The sequence below is a fragment of the Microplitis demolitor genome, chromosome 10, assembly GCF_026212275.2.
Source record: "Microplitis demolitor isolate Queensland-Clemson2020A chromosome 10, iyMicDemo2.1a, whole genome shotgun sequence".
Taxonomy (NCBI): domain Eukaryota; kingdom Metazoa; phylum Arthropoda; class Insecta; order Hymenoptera; family Braconidae; genus Microplitis; species Microplitis demolitor.
This window is the reverse complement of record NC_068554.1, coordinates 17,095,591-17,118,715: the sequence shown is the minus strand read 5'-3', so window position 1 is coordinate 17,118,715 and position 23,125 is coordinate 17,095,591. Positions and strand designations below refer to the sequence as shown.

Here is a 23,125-nt window from a genome sequence, read left to right as displayed (position 1 = left end):
TCAGACACGGACAATCCTGATCAGGTGTATCTGGCACACACGAGGACGGTATCCCTGAGTCATATACACTTGAACCTGATTCAAGAACATATGCTCTTAACTTGGGCCTGATTTAGGTACGACAATCCCGATCAGGCCGACATAGGCCTGATTACAATCCAATTGATCCTGAACAGGCGTGTCCGAACAAAGTTCTAGACCCTTCTGAGACAGGCATATTTGACCTGATCTAGGTCCAAACACACTTTTCTCATATTTCGATCTGATTCAAGCCCAATAATTCTAATGATACCTGCATAAACCTGATTCAGACTGAATTAATGCTAATTATTTGTGTTTGAACACAGTTAAGTCAGATACTCCTCTTACCTGAACCTGGGACAAGTAACTCTGCCTAGTGTTTGAACCTAATTCAGGCACAGTCCCTTGCCTTGTTGGTCTGATAAATCATAATTAGGCATTTCTGAGTCCGGTCTGAAACAGATAATCCTGCGACAGACATATCTAAACCTGATTCGGGGACATATACTCCTGACTAGACACACCTGATCCTAGTTCAGGCAGAACTATTCCTAATTTCGATTCATATCCTAATTAACGCACGAAACTAGTTTCTAATAAACTTATTGTTTCAGGTACAAAATGCTGGTTCATGTACGAACACATACAAACGAGAAACCACACCATTGTTTCCAGTGCGACAAGAGTTTCAGCCGAGCAGAAAACCTAAAAATCCATGCCCGATCTCATACTGGCGAGCGACCTTACGCCTGTCCCGTCGAGGGCTGTAAGAAGGCCTACTCCAACTCATCAGACCGGTTCAAGCATACGCGCACGCACTCCGTAGACAAGCCTTACTGCTGCAAGGTTCCAGGATGCCCGAAAAGGTACACGGACCCTTCGTCATTACGCAAGCACGTCAAAACCTACAGGCACTACGTCAATAACAACAACAACAACAAGCAGCAGAAGCATTTCGGTGACGAAAAGCTTTCAAGCTATGAAGTTACGCCTGAAAAGGTCTCCAGCGAGTCTGATAAGAAGAACTCGAGTCTAGAAAGCACGTCCTCGAGCCCTAGTCAGGGAACCAATAGCTTCGAGGAGCAGCGCAAGTTAGTCGAGTGGAAAAATACCTACAACCTTCATTTACAAGAGCTTCCAATGAAACCTACGCCCAGTGAGGACTCACAAGTGACCCCACCCAAGAACTTTGAGGTTATCAGCACGTACCCTCGGATCTTTGACGAATTCCGTACACCTGAGCGACTCCAGTGTCCCAGCTACGCCAGTCCCCTCGCATTCCGGGACTCTTCGCCCTGCCAGGACCTGCTGGGACACAAGACCTCGCTCCCACGTATGATGCAGTCGACGCCCATAAAAGAGGAAGAGGGACTCAAGGTCGCGACTGTCGACTACCGGAATATCGAGTCTATAGTCAACACCCCGGCAAAGAAGGAACCAATTCGGCATTCTGTGATCAAGAGGGTTGAGAAAATGGACGTCGACATCCCCGAAAGCGCCAAAAAGGACGAGTGCTGCTGTCGCCACAAGTGCTGTGTCCACAGCGAGCATTTGCTAGAGAAGACCAAAATCCTCTCGGACCTCATCATGAAGACGCAGAACCCGATCTTCAGGCAGCTTCTGGGCCAGGTCGATTTGAAGTACGAGCTACAGAGCATGTGGAGCAATTTGGGACTCAGGGATGGAAGGGAGGCCCAAATAGACGCCAAGGGAGAGGAAGCACAAGAGCTTCCGCTTGATTTGACTGTTAATAAGTGATTTATGGTTATTTTATGAGTTAGTTAACAGAGCCAAATATTGTTGTTTTATATTTTATTTTTAATGGTCCTTTGATAGGGTGGCGCCCATCGGTGCCTTATTTTTACTCATTTTCATCTTTTATGTCGTATTTGAGAGCTGTAAAATGTATCTTGAGTCGTTTGATGACGATTCTAGGTCTGGAGAAATTACTAGAGCGCGATTTTTATTTTGAATTTTGGCGCCAATTTAAGAAAAAATGTTTTTGTTATGAAAAATTTGTATTTTTGTTCTTAAAAAGATATTCTAGAAGTTTTGGATTAATTTATGCTTAAGAAAAAAGTTATGACTGTTTTTGTTAAAAATTTGAGGGCATATATGCCCAGAAGTATCCGGGCCACTAAATTTGGAGAAAAATCATTTTTTTAATGCCATGGGAAAATTATTACAGCATTCTAGAACTTATAGACTACACACCTCTGGAATTCTGAACAAATCTGGGCCTTATAAAAAAAGTTATGAATGTTTTTGTTAAAATTTTAGGGGCATTTATACCCCAGAAGTCTTTGGGCGGCTGAATGTAAAAAAAAAAAAAAAAAAAAAAAAACAATTGTTTATGCCATAGAAAATTTTTTTCGATATTCTAGAGTCTATAGACTACAGACCTTTCAAATTCTTAATGAATCTGAGCCTTAAAACAAAAATTATCCGTGTTTTTGTTACGACAAAGGACATATATGCCCCAAAAGTTTTTTGACGGCTAAATTTGTAGAAAAAAAAATTTTCGCATGGCATAAAACAATTTTTTTAACAATGAGGAACTTATAAACTACATGTTCTATAAATTCTAAACCAATCTGAGAGTTAAAAAAAAACTTATCTGTATTTTTGTTAAAAATTAGGGGCATATTTGCCCCGAAGTCTTCCAAACGCTAAATTTATAAAAAAAAAAAAAAAAAATATTTTACGTCGTAGAAAATATTATTCGAGCATTTTAGAACTCCTAAACCATATGTTTATCAAATTCTAAACAAATCTGAGCCTCAACTACATCTCAAATGTTCAAAATTTCGACCCCATTTAAATTTCCCGCGAAAAATAACATCCATTTTGAATTCCCGCCATCTTACCAACTCTTCCTCATCTCTAACTCGTCTTTCCTATGCACCAACAAAAAAATAACCAAATCAAAGGACTTAATAAAATTTTCGTGTGTTTATTTATCCGGAGGTCTAGCTGGCCTAGGTCTTCATTGCCGAGATCGTTATCAACCCGATGATCTCCGCAACGATCACCTCTAATTTCCGGTCTTTTTCCACTTAATTCCTAACCCTCTCCTAATAATTATTTAAATATTTTTCTAATTATTAACTAATTTTAATAAATAATAATTAATAATTATTAATTATCCATTTAATTGTTTTGTTCAGACTGTTAAGCCAAATAATAATTATTAATAACCAATAATTAATGTTAGCTAGCAATTAATTGCTCAACTGTCGTGCCTCGTTTGTAAATAAATCGGAAAAATTTTTTAAAAATCAAAACTAATTTTAATTAATTAATTAATCAATTGATTAATTTAATTGTCGATCCCAAGTGCCTTGAGGTTAAGAAATTAATTATGTTAAATTATGTATCGATTTAATAAATAAAATAATAATTATTATTATTTATAAATGGGCCTTTATTTTTTTTCTCACAAAACCAAAAAAAGAAAATTTATTTATTTTTTTAAATTACAAATTTTTATTTTAATTTTTTAAAAATAGGAATCAGGCTGTACTTCCGGTTAGAAGGTCCGCCATCCCGTCTTTTATTACTTTCAGGTTATCGAGATCTGTGCTGATGGTATCGATCAGTTGGGCCATTCCATCTTGCTCGAGACTGAGATACTGAGCAACAAAAAAAAAAATTTAATTTTTAATTTTTTTATTTTCAGGAATTTGGGAAATTAAGAAATTTTTTATTTATTTTTAGGATGAAATTAAATTATAGGAAATTTTTTTTTTATAGATTTTGAGAGAAAAAGTTTTAAATTTTTAGAAATTTAAAAAAAAAATGCAAATATTTTAATGTGTGATTTTTGATAATGGTTTGAAAATTTATAACTGAGAAACTTATTGAGATTAAAGAATGGGGTTGGTCGCATTTTAAAGATAGGACCAGTTGCTACAATTTTTGTCTGAAAAAGATTGATCTAGGATCTATAGTTCCTGAGATATTCATCGGTATAGATGGACAGGTCAGAAGAAAAGTCAGTCGTAGCAAAAATTGATTTTTTGAACTTTGAAGATTCATAACTTGGAAAATAATGAAAATTCAGGAACGCGGTTGGTCTCATTTTGAAGAGTGGACTTTTCGCTATAATTTTCTTTCTTGTCTGATCTACTTTCGGTCAATAGTTTTCAAGATATCGAATTTTGAACACGAGCTCTATTTAAAACTAGAAATGTTTAAACCGAAACTGAATTTGAACTTAGAAAATTCATAATTTTTAAATAATTTGAATCAAGACACCGGAGTGGATTCAAATTAAAGACAAAACTTTCTGCTACAATTTTTAATCGTGTTTGATCAAGTTTCGTCCACTAGATTTCGAGATATCGAATTTTAAAGACCAAATAAAGAACTCAAATTTTCAAGTTTTTGATTTTTTATTTTAAAAATTTTTACTATCGAAACTAATTAAAAATAAGACTCGAAATTGAGCTCAAATTAAAGATCAGACTTTTTCCGATTTCTAGACCACCCTTGCGATTCATTTTGACCAATTGGAACTCAAGAAATGAATGTGTAAGGATCTAGGATAAAAATTTGAATTTTCGTTGGGTTCAATTTCCAAAAATTCATAACTGAGGAATAAAAATGAACGGATATGCAAGGATATTAATAATTACACTCTCGGCAACAATTTTGAACTTTAATTAATCAATTTTGAGCATTTAATACTTCGAAAATTAAATTCTGTTCCCTTTTACCCCAAAACACACCATCAATTTTCAAATTTCTAAAAATTATTAAATAAAATCATCCAGAATTTATTTCCAAACATTTTAAGTCCTTACAATCCTCAAAACTCTGCATAGGTCCCAAGAAATTTAATCCTAACCTCAAAATTTAAAAAAAATTCAAAATTGCCGCCTAAAATTTAAAATTCCCACTCAAAGTATAAAAGACTCACCGCTTTGATGTCATCTTGGGCGATGGGGTCCATAGTGTACCTCTCCTGCCCTTGAAGATCAACATGCCTGCGCATCCTCAGTTGACTCAACATCTCGCTGATCCTGCCCTTAAACTGCGTCGGCGCACTGATCTGCGCATGCATCGCCTCGAATCTCTTAGTCAGTACTTCCTCATCCGGTTGCAGACTTAACCCAACTTTTCTAGTTATTTCCTGTTTTACCAAGACCTGAAGTACGCGGTGCTGAAGTTCCAACAACGAGCGTCGATGTTCCTTCAACCGGGCCTGGGTCGCAGTGTGGGCTCTCTGTAACTCCTGTATCTTCTCAGCGACCTGATCTAGGAATGCCCGATGCCTCGCAGTCTCCTCTTCCTGGCACTTGAGTCGGTACTTCACTTGCTGGAACCCGATCATCGGCACAGGAATGTAAGTTTCGGGGTTAGGGTTGTCTAGCTGAGCTTGTTTCCAAAGCCTGGGGTCTATCGCGCATGGCGGGTTCTCTAAATACTCTTTGAGCGCAGCTGCATCAAGTTTTACTTGCGCGAACATGTTTTCGACTCCAAATGAAGTCAGCTGTTGTTTCTGGACGGGCTGACTCAGAAACCCTACGAGTTCGTTGGCGGGAATCTTTCTTACTGACCCGGTGACTCCTTTCTCAGTAACACAGATCGTAACTTGACACTTGGAGTCACCGGAAGCCTTAACATTGTCCACATTAATTGTAAGGTTGGGTTTGTTGCCCAAAATGGCGGTCAGTGATGTAATCAGCTGGGGTTTGGACTCTTTGAGGTCATTCTCTTTTTTGTTAAAGCACAGGACAACGAGCCCGTCATTGTTATCTGTCGTAGGCATGCAACTGTAGCCAATTGCCTTGAACCGACAGAGAAGATTCTCTTGGTTTAACTCCAGGGGGGGCTTGTCTGTGGCGTAGTAGGCTTTCCCAGTCCCCCAGAGAGCTTGGATGAGGTTCCACCGGGCGATTGTGTTGTCACGCTCATCATTAAACAGCTGGCAGTTGAAGACCGCGTTATAAAGAGCCTCGGAGACTGTGGCTGGTTGCTGAGCTTGAGGGGCTGATGTGCCGAAACCGAGTGAAGTTCCACCGAAACCGGGAGCTAGTGAAGTTTGGGCGCCAAAACCAGGCTGCGTTGACTGACCGAATCCGGTGAAGGTTGTGGCGGGTTTTGCGAATGAAGTGAACGAGCTACCGAATGCGGGGGCGCTAGTGGTGGGAAAATTACCAAAGAGACTTGGGGTTGTCGTTGTAGGATTGAAGTTGCCAAAACCGAAGCTTGAAGTTGTTGGTGCCCCGAACGTTGAAGTTGGAGCCCCGAAATTTGATGTTGTGCCGAAGGTGGAGGACACGGGGGTGCCAAAGCTTGATGAGACTGGAGCACCAAAGGAAGTGGAGTTTTGGGTACCGAAACCGAAAGTAGAACCGGTGCTGGTAAAAGTGTTGGTGGTTGCGGATGTTGAGGTACCGAAATTTGATGATGGAGTACCGAAACTTTGGGCGCCGAAGTTTGATTGGGTGCCGAAGAGACTTGGCGCTGTTGTTGCTGGTGTGCTGAAGCCAAATGACGGCGTTCCAAAGCCCGCTTTAATTTAAAAAATTACTTTTGTTTATTTTTCTGTAAATTTTGGATACTTATCTAGTAAAACTAATTAACTCTAACAATATTTATTCGAATAATTTAATTTCCGGCTAGAGTATTAGTTTTGAAGTACCGATTTTAAGGAGGTACGACCGACACTAGTGAGTCAAAATAGTGTTTGAATTTTTTTTTTTTTGCTAAATTCTTCTAATAGTTATGAAAATTCATTATTTTAATTTATAATAACATAACGAATTCATAAACTAATATTTATTACTTATTTAAGTAAAGAAAGTACTGAAATTACTTGGTTATTTTTGACTCATGATTTAATAAAAAGGTTTGGCAACAGCGCGTTCTAACTTCTTACACATCGATATTCAAATTAAAGCGGGAAAAATTTATTTCTAATCTCGTCTCTCTTATTAATGTATTTCTATCTTTGTTTTTTTTCTCAGCTGCTTCCGCGACGTTGCCAAACCCTCAATAATTTGTATCTCTGTCGATGAACGAGATTAAATAATAAAGTTTAACTTTAATTATTTAAATAATTACACCGGTGACACTATATTGTTAAAATCTTATCATATTCCAAAAATATTAAAGTTTATGACGTGTAGTTTTTTATTTCTTAAACTTGGGAGATTAATAATGAAAAAAATCGAACAAGTCATGACGGGAGCTTGTCCACCATAAGAGCCTGTGTATAAGAACTTTAAAAACGTCATTTTAAATCTTTTTTTCTAAAAAACTAGACGGTGGATCATATTCAAATTTTGAGTATTCATAGATAAAGTACTTCTTTACATGTATACTAAGTTTCAAATCTTAAAGTTGGAAAATACTTTTTACATTAGATTCGATCGAACCTCCTTAAGAAATTAATTCTTTAAGTCTTTCACCAAATATGCATTTAACATTGTACCTTTCAAGTATATTTTTGAGAAAACGTAACAAAAAAAATAATTCCAAAAATCATGCGGATAAACTTGACGAGTCAATACGATAGTCATGTATGATTTATTTAAGCTAATACTGACTTACTGACTCGCCAAATTGATCTGCATTATTTTTTATTAAAACTTGTTCTCATTATTAATCATAACGTAAAAGTACCAATTATTAACAGGGGTCAAATTATTGACACCCTATTCTATTTTAAGACATATTTAATTATCTACTATATTAATAATGACGGTATAAGGTAAATGTCCCAATACCGGAACAAAAACCAATACCGGAACGGTTTGATAATCATTATATTATATTTCAACTCGTACGCGATGAAACTAAATAAAACTTTCTTTATTTGAAACCTTAATCTTTCAGTTAAAAAATAAGATATAAAATAGATTTTAGAAAATATTTAAAATATGAAAAAAAAAAATGTAAATTAGAGCAATAGTCTCGGATTCATGACTTTTTCATGTCTCTTAATGGTTTTGCTAAGAAATCAGTCAATGGTCTTAAGCTTATAGAAAATGCATAGAATTACTTTTCAATAATTTTTTTTTTGTATATGCATCTTGAATGACATAAAATTCAAGAAAACATATTAAAAATATGAAAAAAATAGTATTATTATATTAATTTTACTGTTCGTCTATTGGTACACCAAAATGAACCCGTGCCCAGTACCGGAACAGCCAATCACATTAATGTTATCGATAGACATTAACGGTGAGTTTTATTGAATGGCTAAATCAAGTACAACATTAATTATTACTGGAACCCTAATATTTAATGCAGTATGTATAATTGTTATACGAAATATATTAAGTATAGATAAACTCTAATTTAAATCATACAAAATTAATTTTTGTTTTTAGTTTTTTTTTCAATTATTTTTCTAGTATAACCTCAAATGATTTATTTTGTTTCTATTCTTTAGTTCAAAATATTTACTTTCATTAAATATTCAATCATTTTTAAATTTTAAATACATTTTACATTATGGGTGTGATATAGCAGACATCAGACAAATTTAAAATTATTAATAAATCGAGTAAATAATTAATAATATAAAATTTTAAAAAATAGAAATTCAAAAAATTTTGAAATTAATAGAGCTTTTTTTGTAAATATTATTTTTTTAATTATTTATCTTATTTATTTATAATTTTAAAGTTGTCTGACGCCTGCTACATTCATACTCGTTTTACATTAATATTATTTAATAATTATTCATATTTTCACCATGAATAAATGCTAAAAATCACTTATTTTATTTACTGTTCCGGTATTAGGACAACCGAATTCCCGTATTGGGACAAGGCTATTTCAGCGTTCCGGTATTGGGTCTTTTGGGTGTCATAGAAAAAAATGTTTTTTTTTATATTAAATTTTAAAAAAATGAACTAATTTGATTATTTTTAAATTGGTAAATGTCTATTCTATATGATGTAATAAATTATTTTGGTTTATAATTTATTTAAATATTTTTAAAACGATAAAAATCAGTCATATACCCTTCGTCGTTCCGGTATTGGGACATTTACTTTACATTTATAAACAATCTTTATATCTTGATAGTGAAAAAAAAATCAAATATTTATTAATAAAAAAAATAAAGTTTATTCGTGTCTATCAATACAGCTTGTGAGCGTCAATTTTCTTAACTATTCTGGTTAGAAAAGCAGTCTTTTGAAACGATGATTTTGAATTATTTTTTCCATCTAATCACATAAACTTTTTTTTATAAATAAATAAAATATGAAAAATTAACAATATGATATATTTACAGTAAATTTTATGCTTTTTAATTTCAAAATAGTGGATGTCAATAACTAGTCCGTTATATTAAAGTTGTATCTCATATTGACAGGTCAGTAGACAGCCGTAACGTCTTTTTTTTTTTTAAATAAGTCCATTACAAATCTAAACGACAATATTGGAGAACCCACGCTGTCATATATTAAATTATTATAAAAAAGGGGTGAAATAAATTTTATTTTATTCAGAAACCCCGTAAGTCAATGACTTATGGGGTTTTACAAATAAACATGCAGTATTAGTTTTATAAAAATATTTTTTTCTTTTTTATTTAAAATTCGCGCTTTTTTTGAAAAAAAAAAAAAAATAATAATAATATGACTAATTAAAATACTTAAATTATTATTTTTTGTAATTTCTGAGTTTCAGAGTTTAAATACAAATTATACTTCATTTTATCAGTCTGATAAATTATTTTAGTAGAAAAAATAAAAAAACAATGATTCTATAACTTTTTCTTCCGTTTGGTTGAGAAACCCCATAAGTCAATCAACTTTAAATAATTTTTTTAAGTAATTTCAATTAAAAAATTGAATTTTTCTTGTTTGGATATTTTTCAGACGCTAACATTATTCTCTTCAATTATTTATTTACTTTTTCAATGGCAAGTTTTTCCAGAAAAATGTTTCTGTGTTTCCTGAAAAATTTTGTTTTCTTAACTTATGGGGTTTCTCAAATGAACGATTCAATTAATTACAATCAAGTACTCTCATTAAATCAATTACCGATCAGGTATCAATATCTTCAACTCAAATTTACCAGTATTCACTTTTTTATAATTCAAATCTTGAAATAATTTAAACAAAATTTTCTAATTTTAAATTTTCCCGCCAAATTTATTTTTTCATTAATTAATTTTTTTAAACTAATTATCTAATTATCAAAGCTCTGTAAAATTATATACTCGTGATCAATTATAATTAGCAGCAAAAAATATTTTTTTTTAATAGAATTAAAAATTTTTTTAAATTGAAAAAAAAAAATTGTCAGCATTCAGATAAATTAAAATTAAATAAAAAAATAAAAAATTTTTCAAAAATACTAATTACAGTAATTACACATAGCTAATTATTTATTTATTTAATTTTCAAAAATTCAAATTTGAGGTTATGAGAAAAATTTTGTTTTTTTTTTTCAACAGATCGGATTAAATTTAAAAAAAAAAAAAAAAAAAAAAAAAAAAAATTAAAAGACGATAAATAAAGTAATTATTGATAATAATAATTAAAAAGAGAGGTTACTTACTAGGTTTTACAGGAGTTGCTGTTGTTGATTGACTGCCAAAGTTAAATGACGGTTGACTTGCAGGCGTCGCAGTACCAAAACTTGTTCCGAATGACATTTTTAATTATTCTATTATTACTAAACTCTATTTTAATTAAACTAATTACAGTAATAAATTAACTTGTCATTTATTTAATAATTAAAATAAACAAAACGTAACAACACTTCTCGTTCTCTCCTCACGTTTCTTTTCGTTGCCCCGCCATTTTGCAATACTAGGTCAGTTTTGAAACTTCTGCATGCGCAGTAGTTTGATTTTGCGCGCATGCGTTAAAATTTTTATATTGCGCGGGAAAAATTTAAAACTATAAAATATTTAAAAATTAAAGAAATTATCAATTTCAATAATTAATATATTATATATATAAATATATACATAGATATAAATATAGATATATACATATATATTAACATAGATGAATGAATATTACGCCCTAAATATATCAATTAACTAATTACTTATGGCACATTAATAGGTGTACCAGAAAAATCTCTACCTTATGACAACTGAACCTCAACCAGGCCTACCACAAGTAACTGAAAAATGGCGGGAAGCACGAATAAATTTAAAATATTTACTTATTTATTTATTTTTTTTTTTTTTCATTATATTAGTAATTTTTTATAATTATAAAGAAAATTTTCTTAAAATATCTCGATTAATAACAAAAAAAAAAAAATATATATATATATATATATATATATATATATATATATATATATATATATATATAAATAAAAACAAATAAAAAAAAAGAATTAAATTGAAAAAATTCAGGCTTACCAATTAATCTCCATTAAATTATCTTCAAAATAGTGTGCAAATTATCTTAATTCCGTAAATCAACGAAGGTATAATAATTCAAATAGTTGCCGAAGTGAGGCGAAAAAAATTTTTCGATCGTAAAGCACTCTCTGATGCATCGCATCGTGAGTCGTGCAATAAGCGAAAAATTTTACTAAGTTAATAAGTTGAATTTACTCCTATCTTGCGGTTAATTCTACTGCACACTGCAGTAACTTGATGGCGCAAGTGGATGACAGAAATTTGTAGTCAATTTGGAGGTAAAGTTTAATCATTCAAATTTTCGCACAACTCATTTGCGAAGCAATGATACATGTTCCATTAATTATACGACTTCCTGTCAAATTCAAATTAACTTGCTCTCTAGTTTTTTTTCCCGCGCCTTTAATTTCTGTTACAGATATAGATGGATGTCAACTTGTAGTTCATGTTAGTCAAAACTTGGAACAGACGTCAACTCAATCAAAAATACAGCAGCAATTTTTTAATCGTTCAGGGAAGTCAACAATTTAAATTTTTATTTCCCGCACAATAAAAATAAAAAGAACGGGTTGGAATTAAAATTTATTTATTAATTTTCTTTCATTGATAAGAAATTTAAAAACTTTTTATTTATATTTTACAGCATAAACTGATCGTGAAAACTTTATTTTGGTCTTGCATTTTTTAAACTGGGAAAAAATATATATTTATATCATTTTATTTATTTATATATAGGCTTATGTTATACCTGTAGGTACTTTGGACTGCAGATTTAAATTTTTATTCACTTGTTTTATTTATTATTTTTTTTTTTTCATAGTCTCAATAATTTATAAGATTATAAAATTTAATTTTATTGAACCTTATTTTAAAATTAATGTATAATTATTTTATCTTATTATTAATAATTAACACTTTTACGCAATAAGAATTATCGATTTTTAGAAATATACTAAAGTTTACAAAAGTTTTATTAAAATCTAATTATCATCGACAATTCCATTGAATCGAGTGCTTTTTTTTCTATCTCTTATATATCGCGTTACTAAAACCAAAAGGGCGTATAAAAATTTTTTTTTTCCTCCAATCAATGTAAAAATATTGAAAACATCAAAATCTATGGAAAAAACGAAAAAAAAAATTTTTTTGTTTTATGCCCTTTTGGTTTTAAGCAAAAATTTTTTTAAAGTCATAAGGGCGTATCCTATTTTTTCGGTTTATTATTAATTATAGGTCAGAGTAAGAAAAAAAATTGCAAGGGTGATAAGAATTATCACTCCACAACTTAATTTATCTGAACAAATATTTATTTAAATAAAAAACCAAATTTCTTTATTTAATTTTGATTGAATCTTAAGTTTGTCACAATTTTTTTAATTCAACAATTGATGTAAAAAATATGTATAATTCGAGAACGAAAAAATTTCATCTAAAAAATTCTAAATTCTATGAGTGCTGTGAAATTTAATTTAATCAAATTAAAAAAATGCACATTTAGATTGTTCAATTTTTCAAAGGTGCATTTTTTCATTTTTCAATCAAGGTTTCATTTTCTGTTTCCTGTTTTTTTTTTCTTTTTATTTTCAAAAATCAATTGCCGTTGTTCTTGAGAATTGTTATGGTTCTAGAATACCAATATATCGAAGCAAGTTTAATTACCTAAATCATTTTTGTGCATCAGACACCGTCCCACAAAAATATTATCAATATTATTAAAGATTAATTTTCAGCGATGGTAATAGTTTATAAATTATTGTCAAGTTATGTTCTAAAAAAAATTAAAAAAAATTTTTTTTATACTCTTAGGTACAGATGATCCTGAAGATGGAGACGTTATAGGACTAATACCCTAATGAATTTATTTTTTATTTGTTTTTTCGCTTAAATAAATATTTGTTCATATAAATTAAATTGTGGAGTGATAATTTTTATTACCCTGGCAATTTTTTTTCGTACTCTTACCTGTTATTGATAATAAATCGAAAAAACAGGATACGCCCTTATGATTTTAAAAAAATTTTTTCTTAAAACCAAAAAGGCGTAAAACAAAAAAAAATTTCTTTCGTTTTCTCCATAGATTTTAATGTTGTCAATATTTTTACATTGATTGGAGCAAAAAAGTTTTTTTATGTTGAGATACACCCTTATGGTTTTAGTAACGCGATGTATAAACGTACATAAATTTATAAATATATATGAATGGCGACTACGCACTAAATGTATTAATTAATTCAATAAGTTATAAATAAATCAATTAATAAATTACAAAATAAAATTTTGAATTTTAAATAAAAAATTAGTTTTGTTTTTTTTTTATCTGGAAGAAAAACTCAAAATGTAATTACTGTCATTACAGTTACGATTGAATAATTAATAATAAATTAACAAAGAAATTTTATTTCAAATGGCGGGAAAAATTCAAATATGCGGGAAATTTAAAAATTAAAATAATAAATTTTTTTTTTTTTTAATAATTTTTTATTATTATTATTTTCATATAATTTATATACATAGACAATATATGAATACTTTCTTCAACATTTTTTATTTAATTTAAATAAAATTAAATGACAATTCAATTTTTATTTTTTTTTTATATTTAAAAAATTTTTTTCGCTATTAAAGTTTTTTTTCTAGTTTTTTTCTACTTCACCACTTTTACAATAAAATTGTTTTTTTTTTTTTTTTATTTTTATCGCAGTTAAATCATTCCATTAATTAATTAATTAATTAAATTTTTTTTTGGATGAATTTTTGGGGATCCATCTTCTAGCCATTGTGATCAGTTTCTAAAATAAAAATAAAAAATCTTCTTTTTTTTTTAATTCATCAAAAAATTAATTAATTAATTTTTCCCATTCATAATTAATTAAAATTAATTACAATTTTTTTTTTACCTCAAAAAAAATCTCCCAAATTTATGAATGAGAAAAATAATTATCTAAAGCATTGTAAATCTCGTTAGAATATTTATTTATTAATTAATTAATTTCATTTGATTAATTAGTAATTTGAAATTATGAATTTGTTATTTGGGAGTTTTTAATGAGGCTTACATTTGTAAATAAAATAAAAGTACTTTATTAATAATTAGCGTTGATAAAACAATCTAACGAGATTTAACTGCAATTATTTATTACGGTAATTAGTAATGAGTTAATTAAACATGCGCTAATTAAATAAAGTCATTAATTTTTATATTTTTTTATCTGAGCTACAAGTCATGAGGTTTACAAATTCATTACTTAGAAAATTGATAAGAATAAGGAATAAAAGTGGGTTCAGATCAAAGATCAGATTTTTTCCGATCTCGAGGCCACCCATAAAATCGATTTTTGATTAACAGAAATCGAGATATTGATTTATATAGATTGGAATAGATTTTGACCAAATTTAGGTTGGGAAAATTTTTGGGATGAAATTTAAAAAATTCATAACTTTTGAATCGATGGAAATAAAGGACTCGGGTTGGGCTCAAATTAAAGGTGAGACTTGCTGCTACAACTTTTGTAGAAATGATTTTTATGCAGGATCGATAGTTGCTGAGATATTAATTATTAAAGACAGTAACTTATTTTTGGGTCATAAATTGGGATGTGATTTTGAGTTTTTGAATTTAAAAAATTTATTGCTTGGAAAGTAATTGAGATTAAGGCTCTTTGGTGGTCTCATTTTGAAGCTTAGGCCTTCTACTACAATTTTTGTTTTCATTTAATGAGGTTTCGATTGATAGTTTGCGAGATATCGATCGATATAGATTCATATAAATAGAGGATTTTTGGAAATTTAATTTTTGAATCTGAAAGAGGGAACTTTGAACATCTATAACTTCTAGAAAAATTTAGATTAAGGGACGGGATTGGGCTCAAATTAAAGCTTGAGGTTCAAAGAACATTTTTCATTAATGTTTGATAAGGTTTCGATTAATAGTTTTTGAAATATCGATGTATATAGACTTATATAACAAGAAGAAGATTTTTGGGAAATTCAACTTTTGACTTTTGAGACGTAAGATAAAATTTATTCTCAGTCTCCAATTGATTTCCCGATTTTTCTCGAATTCTCTTCCTTCCTAAAAGTCAATTTCTATCTCTAAATCTCCAAATATCATAACTTAAAGTCACGTTCTAACTCTTTACTAAAAAAATTTCAAAATTTTTTCGGATTCAAAATAAATAAAAAAAATTTCTCATGACTTATTAGCTCAGTAATTATAAATAAAACTAATAGATCGTGCGACATGCAATTTAATAATCTATCGGAAGACGATTAATAAAAAATGTTTTAAATATTTTCTGTTAAAAATTCGCTGATTGTTATCATTTGGACCCAGATAAATAATTATTGGTAAATAATAAATTATTATTATTATTATATTTATGTATAAACATTTTTAAATATTTTTCCATTAAAAAAATATCAAAATTAATAAAATCTCAATTAATTTTTTTTTTATTTTCTTAGGTCTGTACTTTCGTCAAATTTTTTTTATTATACATTAACTATAATAAAGACCAAAAAATATATATAGGCCTATTTTATCATAATTACATTTATTTAAACATTTATATATTTTTTTTGCTTAAATTCTTATATTTCACCAAATCGTCTTAATAATCGCAAATAATTAACCGACGTAAATATTGATCGTAAGTATAGCTTGTGGGTACTCTTTCCAGAGGAAATTTGATTTAGAATAATTTCTTACTGATAAACTTTTATCATAAAAATAATAGTTTGCGAGATAAATATATTGGGCATCACAAATATAATTATTATGATTATTTGAAAAAATACGTATGATAAGTGGGGCTTGTTGGTACTCTTTCCACCGGAAATTAAATTCTCTACAACTTTGGTCCTGTAACATTTTTTTCTAAACCCGATAGTTTAGGAAATAAATATTTCAATGACATAAAATGTAAATATTATGGTTATGTTGGTTAATATTTGTTACACATAGGGCTTGTGGGTACTCTTTCTATCGGAAATTTAATTCTCTACAACTTTAGTCCTGTAAAATTTTTGTCTAAACCCGTTAGTTTTTGAAATATTAACCCCCTCTCTAAAAATGAAAATTTTCAAAACTCATCAAATATCAATAATAAGTTAATTATTTGCATTAAGACATGGGAAGTTATTTTAAAAATTGACACACATTTTGAGTTTATTTTAAAAATAAGTGGGATAGTGCAGTAAAAAAAAATTATTATTAAATTAAAGATATGACTCTGAAAATTCAAAATCAGATGCGGATGCACGTGAAGATCTCGTGTAAACAGAAATACCCCCACCGATTGCACTATCAGAGGTCCCCTCGCCGGTAACAAAGTCCGCGACAATCAGCGAGTCTTTTGGTACATTACCACCTGCCGCAGCGCCCCCTTGTCCAGCTCCAAAATTAGATCCGCTTACAGCGCCACCTTTCACAACATCCCGTTCCGCCAATCTCTGCTTCAGTACTTTGATTTTCTCTTCTTTCTGAAAATTCAAATTCAAATTTTACCGCCAATTTCAAATATTGCCGCCATTTTATAAATAGCCGCCATTTTGATGAAAAAACAAACCGACCTGTGCAATTAATCTTTGGAGCTCATCGTTCTCGTTGACGAGTTTCTGGTACCGTTCCTCGTCTTCTTTGGACATTCCCATGTCGGGGTTGTACTTGGACTCGGCTTTATCTCGTGGATGCCTAATAACCTCAATTACCTTGGGCACAAAAATAAGGGCCATGCTCAAGAAGCAGCAGAAAATAATTGCCAAAGCAACGAAAGTAAAACTGGCATCCTGTTGGCTCGCGATCACGATCGTCACTGGGGCAGTGATCAGACACAAGATGACGACATTGTAAATTGACATCCCGACGTAACGGGAGTCGTTTATTTGCTTCACTTTGATGCTGCGGGTCTCGTAGGCCAGAAAGAGACCAAAGACGAGGACAATTCCCTTGTAGCCGTAGATGAGGCCCAACCAGATTCCGTTGTTTTCACTCTCGCAGTGCTCGAGTTCGGGACTGATTTTGGCATCATCATCCCCGTGGGGGGAAGGCTCCAGTGGGAAGATTTCAATGGTGCGCTGGAGAGGATCGAGACCCTGCCAGGCACCCAGAATGATGAAGTCGATGACCAGCAGGGCGCTGACCATGGTGTAGAGCTTCCAGGGCTGGATGTTCTTCTGTACGCTGGAGACCTTTTGCTTGGCCATGAAGAGCTTCGCTTGGTCAGCCTTGGTCTTGGTGGTCAGACGATGGACGCGCCATACTTTGGAGAACATGGCACCGAAGGCGAGAGTGAATCCGATGGACAGCATCCAAGCACGTGCTTGGCAGACGTGGGCGTACTCTCCAGGTGAGACGAACCGGCCGTCGAGACCTAGAAGGAACACGGAAATGAAGCAGATGATGACCCCCACGAGCATTATCGTGTTGCAGACTGGGTGAGAGGAGAGAACGACGCGTCGGTGACGATTCCAGACGTTGAAGATTATCAGCAAGATGGCGATCAAGATGCCGAGGGCAGAGCACGCGCTCATGCAGGCGAAAAGTGGTGTTGAGACGGTTCGTAGAACTTTCCGAACTATGGTACGGTCTTGGGGTACCTTGCCCCCGATCCAGCGTTCCATGTTCTTCCAGGTGAGATTGTCACTCTGGGTGTCGTAGTACCCCAACTTCACGTACTTCCCGTCGATCACCTGCTCGATTTGGGTTAAGGCTATTCGGTCTCCTTGGGAACTGAAGGCGACGTATCCCTGGAATTAGAGGTTTGTTTGTTAGGTTAGAGTGAAATGAAGAAGTACGAGGGGAACATGCTTACGGAGACGCCGAGAAACTGGGTCGAGTTTATGGCCGAGTAGATTTCGTCAGCGATTTCTTTGTCGGTGTAAGTGAAGTTCTTCAAACTCTTTCCTGATTTTGAGAGTTTCTCCATTGTTTTGTTGAAAGCTGGGAAGAAAAATTTTTTTGTATTTATTGAAATGAAGTTTGATGTATTGATAGTGAAGTACAATTAGTCGAAATTGAAGTTCGAGGTATCGAAACTAAAGATCGAGGTGTCAAAGTGGGGTGTAAGAAACAAATATTGAAGTTCAATTAATCAAGTTTGAAGTTTAATGTGTGGACAGTGAAGTTCGGTACATTGAATTGAAGTTCGAGATGTAAAAGTGAAGCTCAATATATAGATGCAAAGTTCAATGTATCGAAGTGAAGTTTGATAAATCGAAGTGAAGTTCGATACATGGTAGTGAAGTTCGATGTATCGAAGTGAAGTTTGAGGCATCGAATTGAAGTTCGACATAGCGAAGTCAAATAGAATTTCAAAGTGAAGTTTGATACATCTCAGTAAAGTTTAAGTATCGATATGAAGTTTGAGGTATCAAAGTGAAGTTTGAAATATCGAATTGAAGGTCGATGTATCGAAGTCAAGTTAGAATTTTGAAGTGAAGTTCGATATATCGAAATGAAGTTTGGAGTGTAAAAATGAAGTTTGAGTATCTATATGAAGTGCAATGTAATGAAGTGCAGTTTGATGTATCGAATGTAAGTTTGAGACATCAACGGGAAGTTTGACGTATTGAAGTGAAGTTTAAGGTATCGAAGTGAAGTTAGGTATATCAAAGTGAAGTTTTAGGTATTGAGTTGAAAAGTTCGATGTATCGCAGTGAGGTTCAATGTATCGAAGCGAGGTTTGATGTATCGGAGGGAAGTTCGAGGCATCAACAGGAAGTTCGATGTATTAAAGTGAAGTTTAAGGTTTCGACGTGAAGTTCGGCATATCAAAGTGAAGTTTGAGGTATTAAATTGAAGTTCGATGTATCGCAGTGAGGTTCAATGTATCGAAGCGAGGTTTGATGTATCGGAGGGAAGTTTGAGGCATCAACAGGAAGTTCGATGTATTAAAGTGAAGTTTAAGGTTTTGACGTGAAGTTCGGTATATCAAAGTGAAGTTTGAGGTATTAAATTGAAGTTCGATGTATCGCAGTGAGGTTCAATGTATCGAAGCGAGGTTTGATGTATCGGAGGGAAGTTTGAGGCATCAACAGGAAGTTCGATGTATTAAAGTGAAGTTTAAGGTTTTGACGTGAAGTTCGGTATATCAAAGTGAAGTTTGAGGTATTAAATTGAAGTTCGATGTATCGCAGTGAGGTTCAATGTATCGAAGCGAGGTTTGATGTATCAGAGGGAAGTTTGAGGCATCAACAGGAAGTTCGATGTATTAAAGTGAAGTTTAAGGTTTTGACGTGAAGTTCGGTATATCAAAGTGAAGTTTGAGGTATTAAATTGAAGTTCGATGTATCGCAGTGAAGTTCGATGTATCGAAGCGAGGTTTGATGTATCAGAGGGAAGTTTGAGGCATCAACAGGAAGTTCGATGTATTAAAGTGAAGTTTAAGGTTTTGACGTGAAGTTCGGTATATCAAAGTGAAGTTTGAGGTATTAAATTGAAGTTCGATGTATCGCAGTGAAGTTCGATGTATCGAAGTGAAGTATGAGTATCGAAACGAAGTTAAATATATCGAAGGGAAGTTTGATGTATCAAAATGAAGTTTGATATCTCAAATCGAAGTTCAATTTTGAAATTCAACAAGTAGTCATAAAAAAACTTGAATAAAAATAATAATTACCTAGAGCAACAGACCAAACGGCATCATAAGCCAACGGAGCTTCTTGATAACCTTCTGGGTATCGATTATTATCAACATCATAACCATCCTCCTTGAGCATTTTATTGAGCCGCATCCTAAAGTCCTCGGAAGTCATGCCACTTATTGTCGTGTCATTATTCTGATTCCACATCAAGGCCTCCGTAGTCATGTGACCCTCGGCTGCCTGACGCATTTGCTCTTTCGTGCAAGTTATTCCCTCTTTGTCTAAATTTATTTCAAACCAATTGTCCTCGTACCATCCGATGAAGAACCAGACGTAGCTTTTGCCATATAGATTCTGATGGTAAACTTCGCAAAGGACTCGCCGTGCAGCTACAACGTAAAATAGGCCCACGATGATCCGCGCGTCTTGCCGCCGTAAATTTCGCACCGCGTCTGCTGGATCTGATAGAAAACTCTGACGAGTCACGATTTCGATACCCGCCTCTTTGCAACGGCCCTCTAAATCTTCTACTGTCTAAAATAAAGATAATATTCATTTTTAAATAATTATTCAGAGTAATTTTGAATAAAAGTTACTTACAGATATAAAAACTTCTTCAGCCTGTTGCAAGATGGCGACACGTGACCACCCAAATTTTTGAAATAATTTAATACGAGTTGGATTGTGAACAGTTGCACTAGGATGAGTACGAAATAGTGTTGGAAATCTATTACGATCAGATAATGCTGGAGATGATGCGCCGTAACAAAGCTAAATAATCAAATCTCTAATTATTTTACTAAATATTCGAAATAATTATAGCTTGTGGGTACTCTTTCCAGAGGAAATTTAATTTCCTACAATTTTTTACTCTTATAATTTTCTCCTCAGAGCAATAGTTTACGAGATAAATACAACGGGTACTGGTAATTATTATTATTGTGACTACTGTAGTAAAAATTTAGAATAAATAAGGCTTGTGGGTACTCTTTCCAGAGGAAATTTAATTTCCCACAATTTTTGACTCTTATAATTTTCTCCTCAGACCCATAGTTTACGAGATAAATATACCAGTCACCAAAATAATACTTACGACAACTAAATTCCACATTTTTGATGCTTCTGCAACTGTTGTACAGACAGTACTGCATCCAGCAAGTAGCATTAATTTTTGTGGCGCATTATATAGTAAATTATACATTACAGATGCACCTAAACCTGGCTCGCACTAAAATAAATTCAACTCATTTAAGTACTTTAAAAAATAAAAAATTCTTTTAATTAAGAAAAAAAAATTTACTTCGCTGTCATTTGAATGCAGTTTTAATTCAAATCCTGGTAGTAAATTTTTCTCACGGTTGACATCGTCCAGTGCTAGATTTGCCGCAGGCATGCACGCCTGGAAAATTAATTAATTAATTATTTAATGACTGTTTAAAAATAATTAGAGATAGATAGAGGTTGTGGGTACTCATTCCAACGGAAATTTACCGCTGAACTAAAAAATTTGGTCAAAAATACTATAAAAAATTTTCCAATGTTTTGTTACTCATAATATGACCATATTATACGACTTTAAGAATAATAGAGATAAGTAGCCTTTGTGGGTACTCGTTTCAACGGAAATTCGATGCTGAACACAACTAAGTATTTAAAATTTTCATTTTGTAAATCTACGATAGCTTCTTGCAATAAAATATTTGAATAATTGATTTAATGAGTAGTTACTTCCGAGCCGAAGCTTAAAAATTTCTTATTAATCAGTGAATTACTCAGAAATTATGCGAGCTTTAAAATGAGTACCCACATGAGTACTTTGTCTTTCAACTCTACGAAGTAATTATTTTAATTACCCAGTAATTAGATGAAAATGACTAAAAAATAAATTAGGCTTGTTGGTACTCATTTCAACGGAAATTTACTTCTGAACCCAGAAATCTTACTCCTAAATCTCTAAAAAAATTCTACTAATCCTCAGGTCATTTTTTCATAACAACTGACCCCTAAAATTCATCAACTACCCCTTAATTTTTCTTAATTGTTTTAAAGTATTCTAATCGCGCCTAGAACTTCTCAAAATCACATGAGCTTCAAAATGAGTACCAACACGACTACTTTATTTGTCAACTCCCTAAATTAATTACTGCAATTACAGTAATTACACAAAAATTATTGAAAAATAAATTAGGCTTGTGGGTACTCATTTCAACGGAAATTTACTTCTTGACTCAAATATTCTACTCCCAAGCCTCAAAAAAATTACTACTGACCCCCACAGTGGCTTTTAAGGAAAACTCGAATTGAATTACTTTTCAAACGCCATAACAAAACTTCTCACTTTTTTCGTTATCTCATCTCATCTCACCAAAATATTAATCAAGGATCTAAATATTTAAAAAAAAAAAAATCAATACTTACTTGACCTCCTTGCCATCCTCCTTCACCTCCAATAGGAAATATTCCTCCAATGTGTAAAATATTGTCATCACTAGGAGGTAATTTGCATGAAATAGTTGCGATTAGTGACAAAATAATAAATTCACTCAACTCCATTTTACAAAAAAAAAAAAAAATAATAATTCTTTTTTTTAATTCGTTAAATAATTTTCTAATTTAGTCATTTTTTTGTTACTATTTTTAACAACAAAACTTTTTTTATACTAAAAAAAAAAAAAAAAAACAAAATTTTATTTCTAAATTATTTTAATAAAATTTCTAGTTAATAATAAAAATGTAATGCGAGTCATATCGATTCGACCGAGAGACTGGAAACTGGAACTAGGATAAGCTCAAGGGAGCCACCGAGGGTGTGTTTAAATCAATACACCCCTTCCACTTAATTTATAACAAAATAAAACTCTGCTTTGATAAAAAACAAAAAAGTCAAAAAATTTCAAAATTATTTTAAAAATCTCCATAAAATTTATAAATTTTACTAATTTATAAAATCGATTAAAAAAATCAAATTTGAATTTTAAAAAATTTTTAATTCCCGCGGGAATTATAATTCATGCGCATGCGCAGTTAATAGGAACTGCACATGCGCAGTGGGTGGGGATGGCATGAACGGAGAGGAAAGAAGTTTATTTTACCTACTGCGCATAAGTGTGAAGTTCAGTTATCTACTGCGCAGGTGTGAGAGGTGTTCGGGGTGAAGTAGAG

At 32.0% G+C, this 23,125-nt stretch overlaps 3 protein-coding genes across 5 annotated transcripts in view; 1 reads left to right on the top strand and 2 right to left on the bottom strand.

Annotated features, from left to right (window-relative positions):
• The window catches only part of LOC103572931 (zinc finger protein GLI1), a 32,572-nt gene extending 29,221 nt beyond the window's left edge, over nt 1-3,351 (top strand). For both annotated transcript variants that reach the window (XM_008551745.3, XM_008551744.2), the window contains one exon: nt 636-3,351. In XM_008551745.3, coding sequence (XP_008549967.1) covers nt 636-1,779 — 1,144 coding nt within the window. In that variant the 3' untranslated portion in view covers nt 1,780-3,351. The remainder of the gene's footprint in view (nt 1-635) is intronic.
• A 118-nt stretch (nt 3,352-3,469) lies between these two features.
• Nucleotides 3,470-10,792, bottom strand: LOC103572933 (nuclear pore complex protein Nup54). Its single transcript, XM_008551748.1, has 3 exons — nt 10,555-10,792; nt 4,943-6,540; nt 3,470-3,653 (listed from the first exon to the last, which is right to left on the bottom strand). The coding sequence occupies exons 1-3, from the start codon at nt 10,649-10,651 to the stop codon at nt 3,534-3,536; spliced, it is 1,815 nt and encodes a 604-aa protein (XP_008549970.1). The 5' UTR covers nt 10,652-10,792; the 3' UTR covers nt 3,470-3,533.
• A 3,287-nt stretch (nt 10,793-14,079) lies between these two features.
• LOC103572934 (gamma-aminobutyric acid type B receptor subunit 1) lies at nt 14,080-22,521 on the bottom strand. Of its 2 annotated transcripts, XM_014443427.2 has the most exons (9): nt 22,382-22,521; nt 21,264-21,362; nt 21,057-21,191; nt 20,564-20,734; nt 19,999-20,497; nt 18,193-18,320; nt 16,952-18,127; nt 16,675-16,861; nt 14,080-14,169 (listed from the first exon to the last, which is right to left on the bottom strand). In XM_014443427.2, the coding sequence occupies exons 1-9, from the start codon at nt 22,514-22,516 to the stop codon at nt 14,150-14,152; spliced, it is 2,550 nt and encodes an 849-aa protein (XP_014298913.1). In that variant the 5' UTR covers nt 22,517-22,521; the 3' UTR covers nt 14,080-14,149. The 2 variants fall into 2 exon arrangements, with proteins under 2 accessions (XP_014298913.1, XP_008549971.1); XM_008551749.2 differs by lacking the exon at nt 14,080-14,169 and having other exon boundaries at nt 15,958-16,861.
• Nucleotides 22,522-23,125: the final 604 nt, after the last annotated feature.

Bases quoted from the DNA above. Each gene is read 5' to 3' on its own strand.
- LOC103572933 (XM_008551748.1), bottom strand. From the start codon at position 10,651: ATGTCATTCGGAACAAGTTTTGGTACTGCGACGCCTGCAAGTCAACCG. The intron at 6,541-10,554 runs GTAAGTAACCTC...TTTAAATTAAAG, and splicing joins AGCAACTCCTGTAAAACCTA to CGGGCTTTGGAACGCCGTCA. The intron at 3,654-4,942 runs GTGAGTCTTTTA...TTTGTTGCTCAG, and splicing joins CCCAAGATGACATCAAAGCG to TATCTCAGTCTCGAGCAAGA.
- LOC103572934 (XM_008551749.2), bottom strand. From the start codon at position 22,516: ATGGAGTTGAGTGAATTTATTATTTTGTCACTAATCGCAACTATTTCA. The intron at 20,498-20,563 runs GTAAGTAACTTT...TCTTTATTTTAG, and splicing joins CTGAAGAAGTTTTTATATCT to ACAGTAGAAGATTTAGAGGG. The intron at 16,862-16,951 runs GTCGGTTTGTTT...TTGAATTTTCAG, and splicing joins TCCAAAGATTAATTGCACAG to AAAGAAGAGAAAATCAAAGT.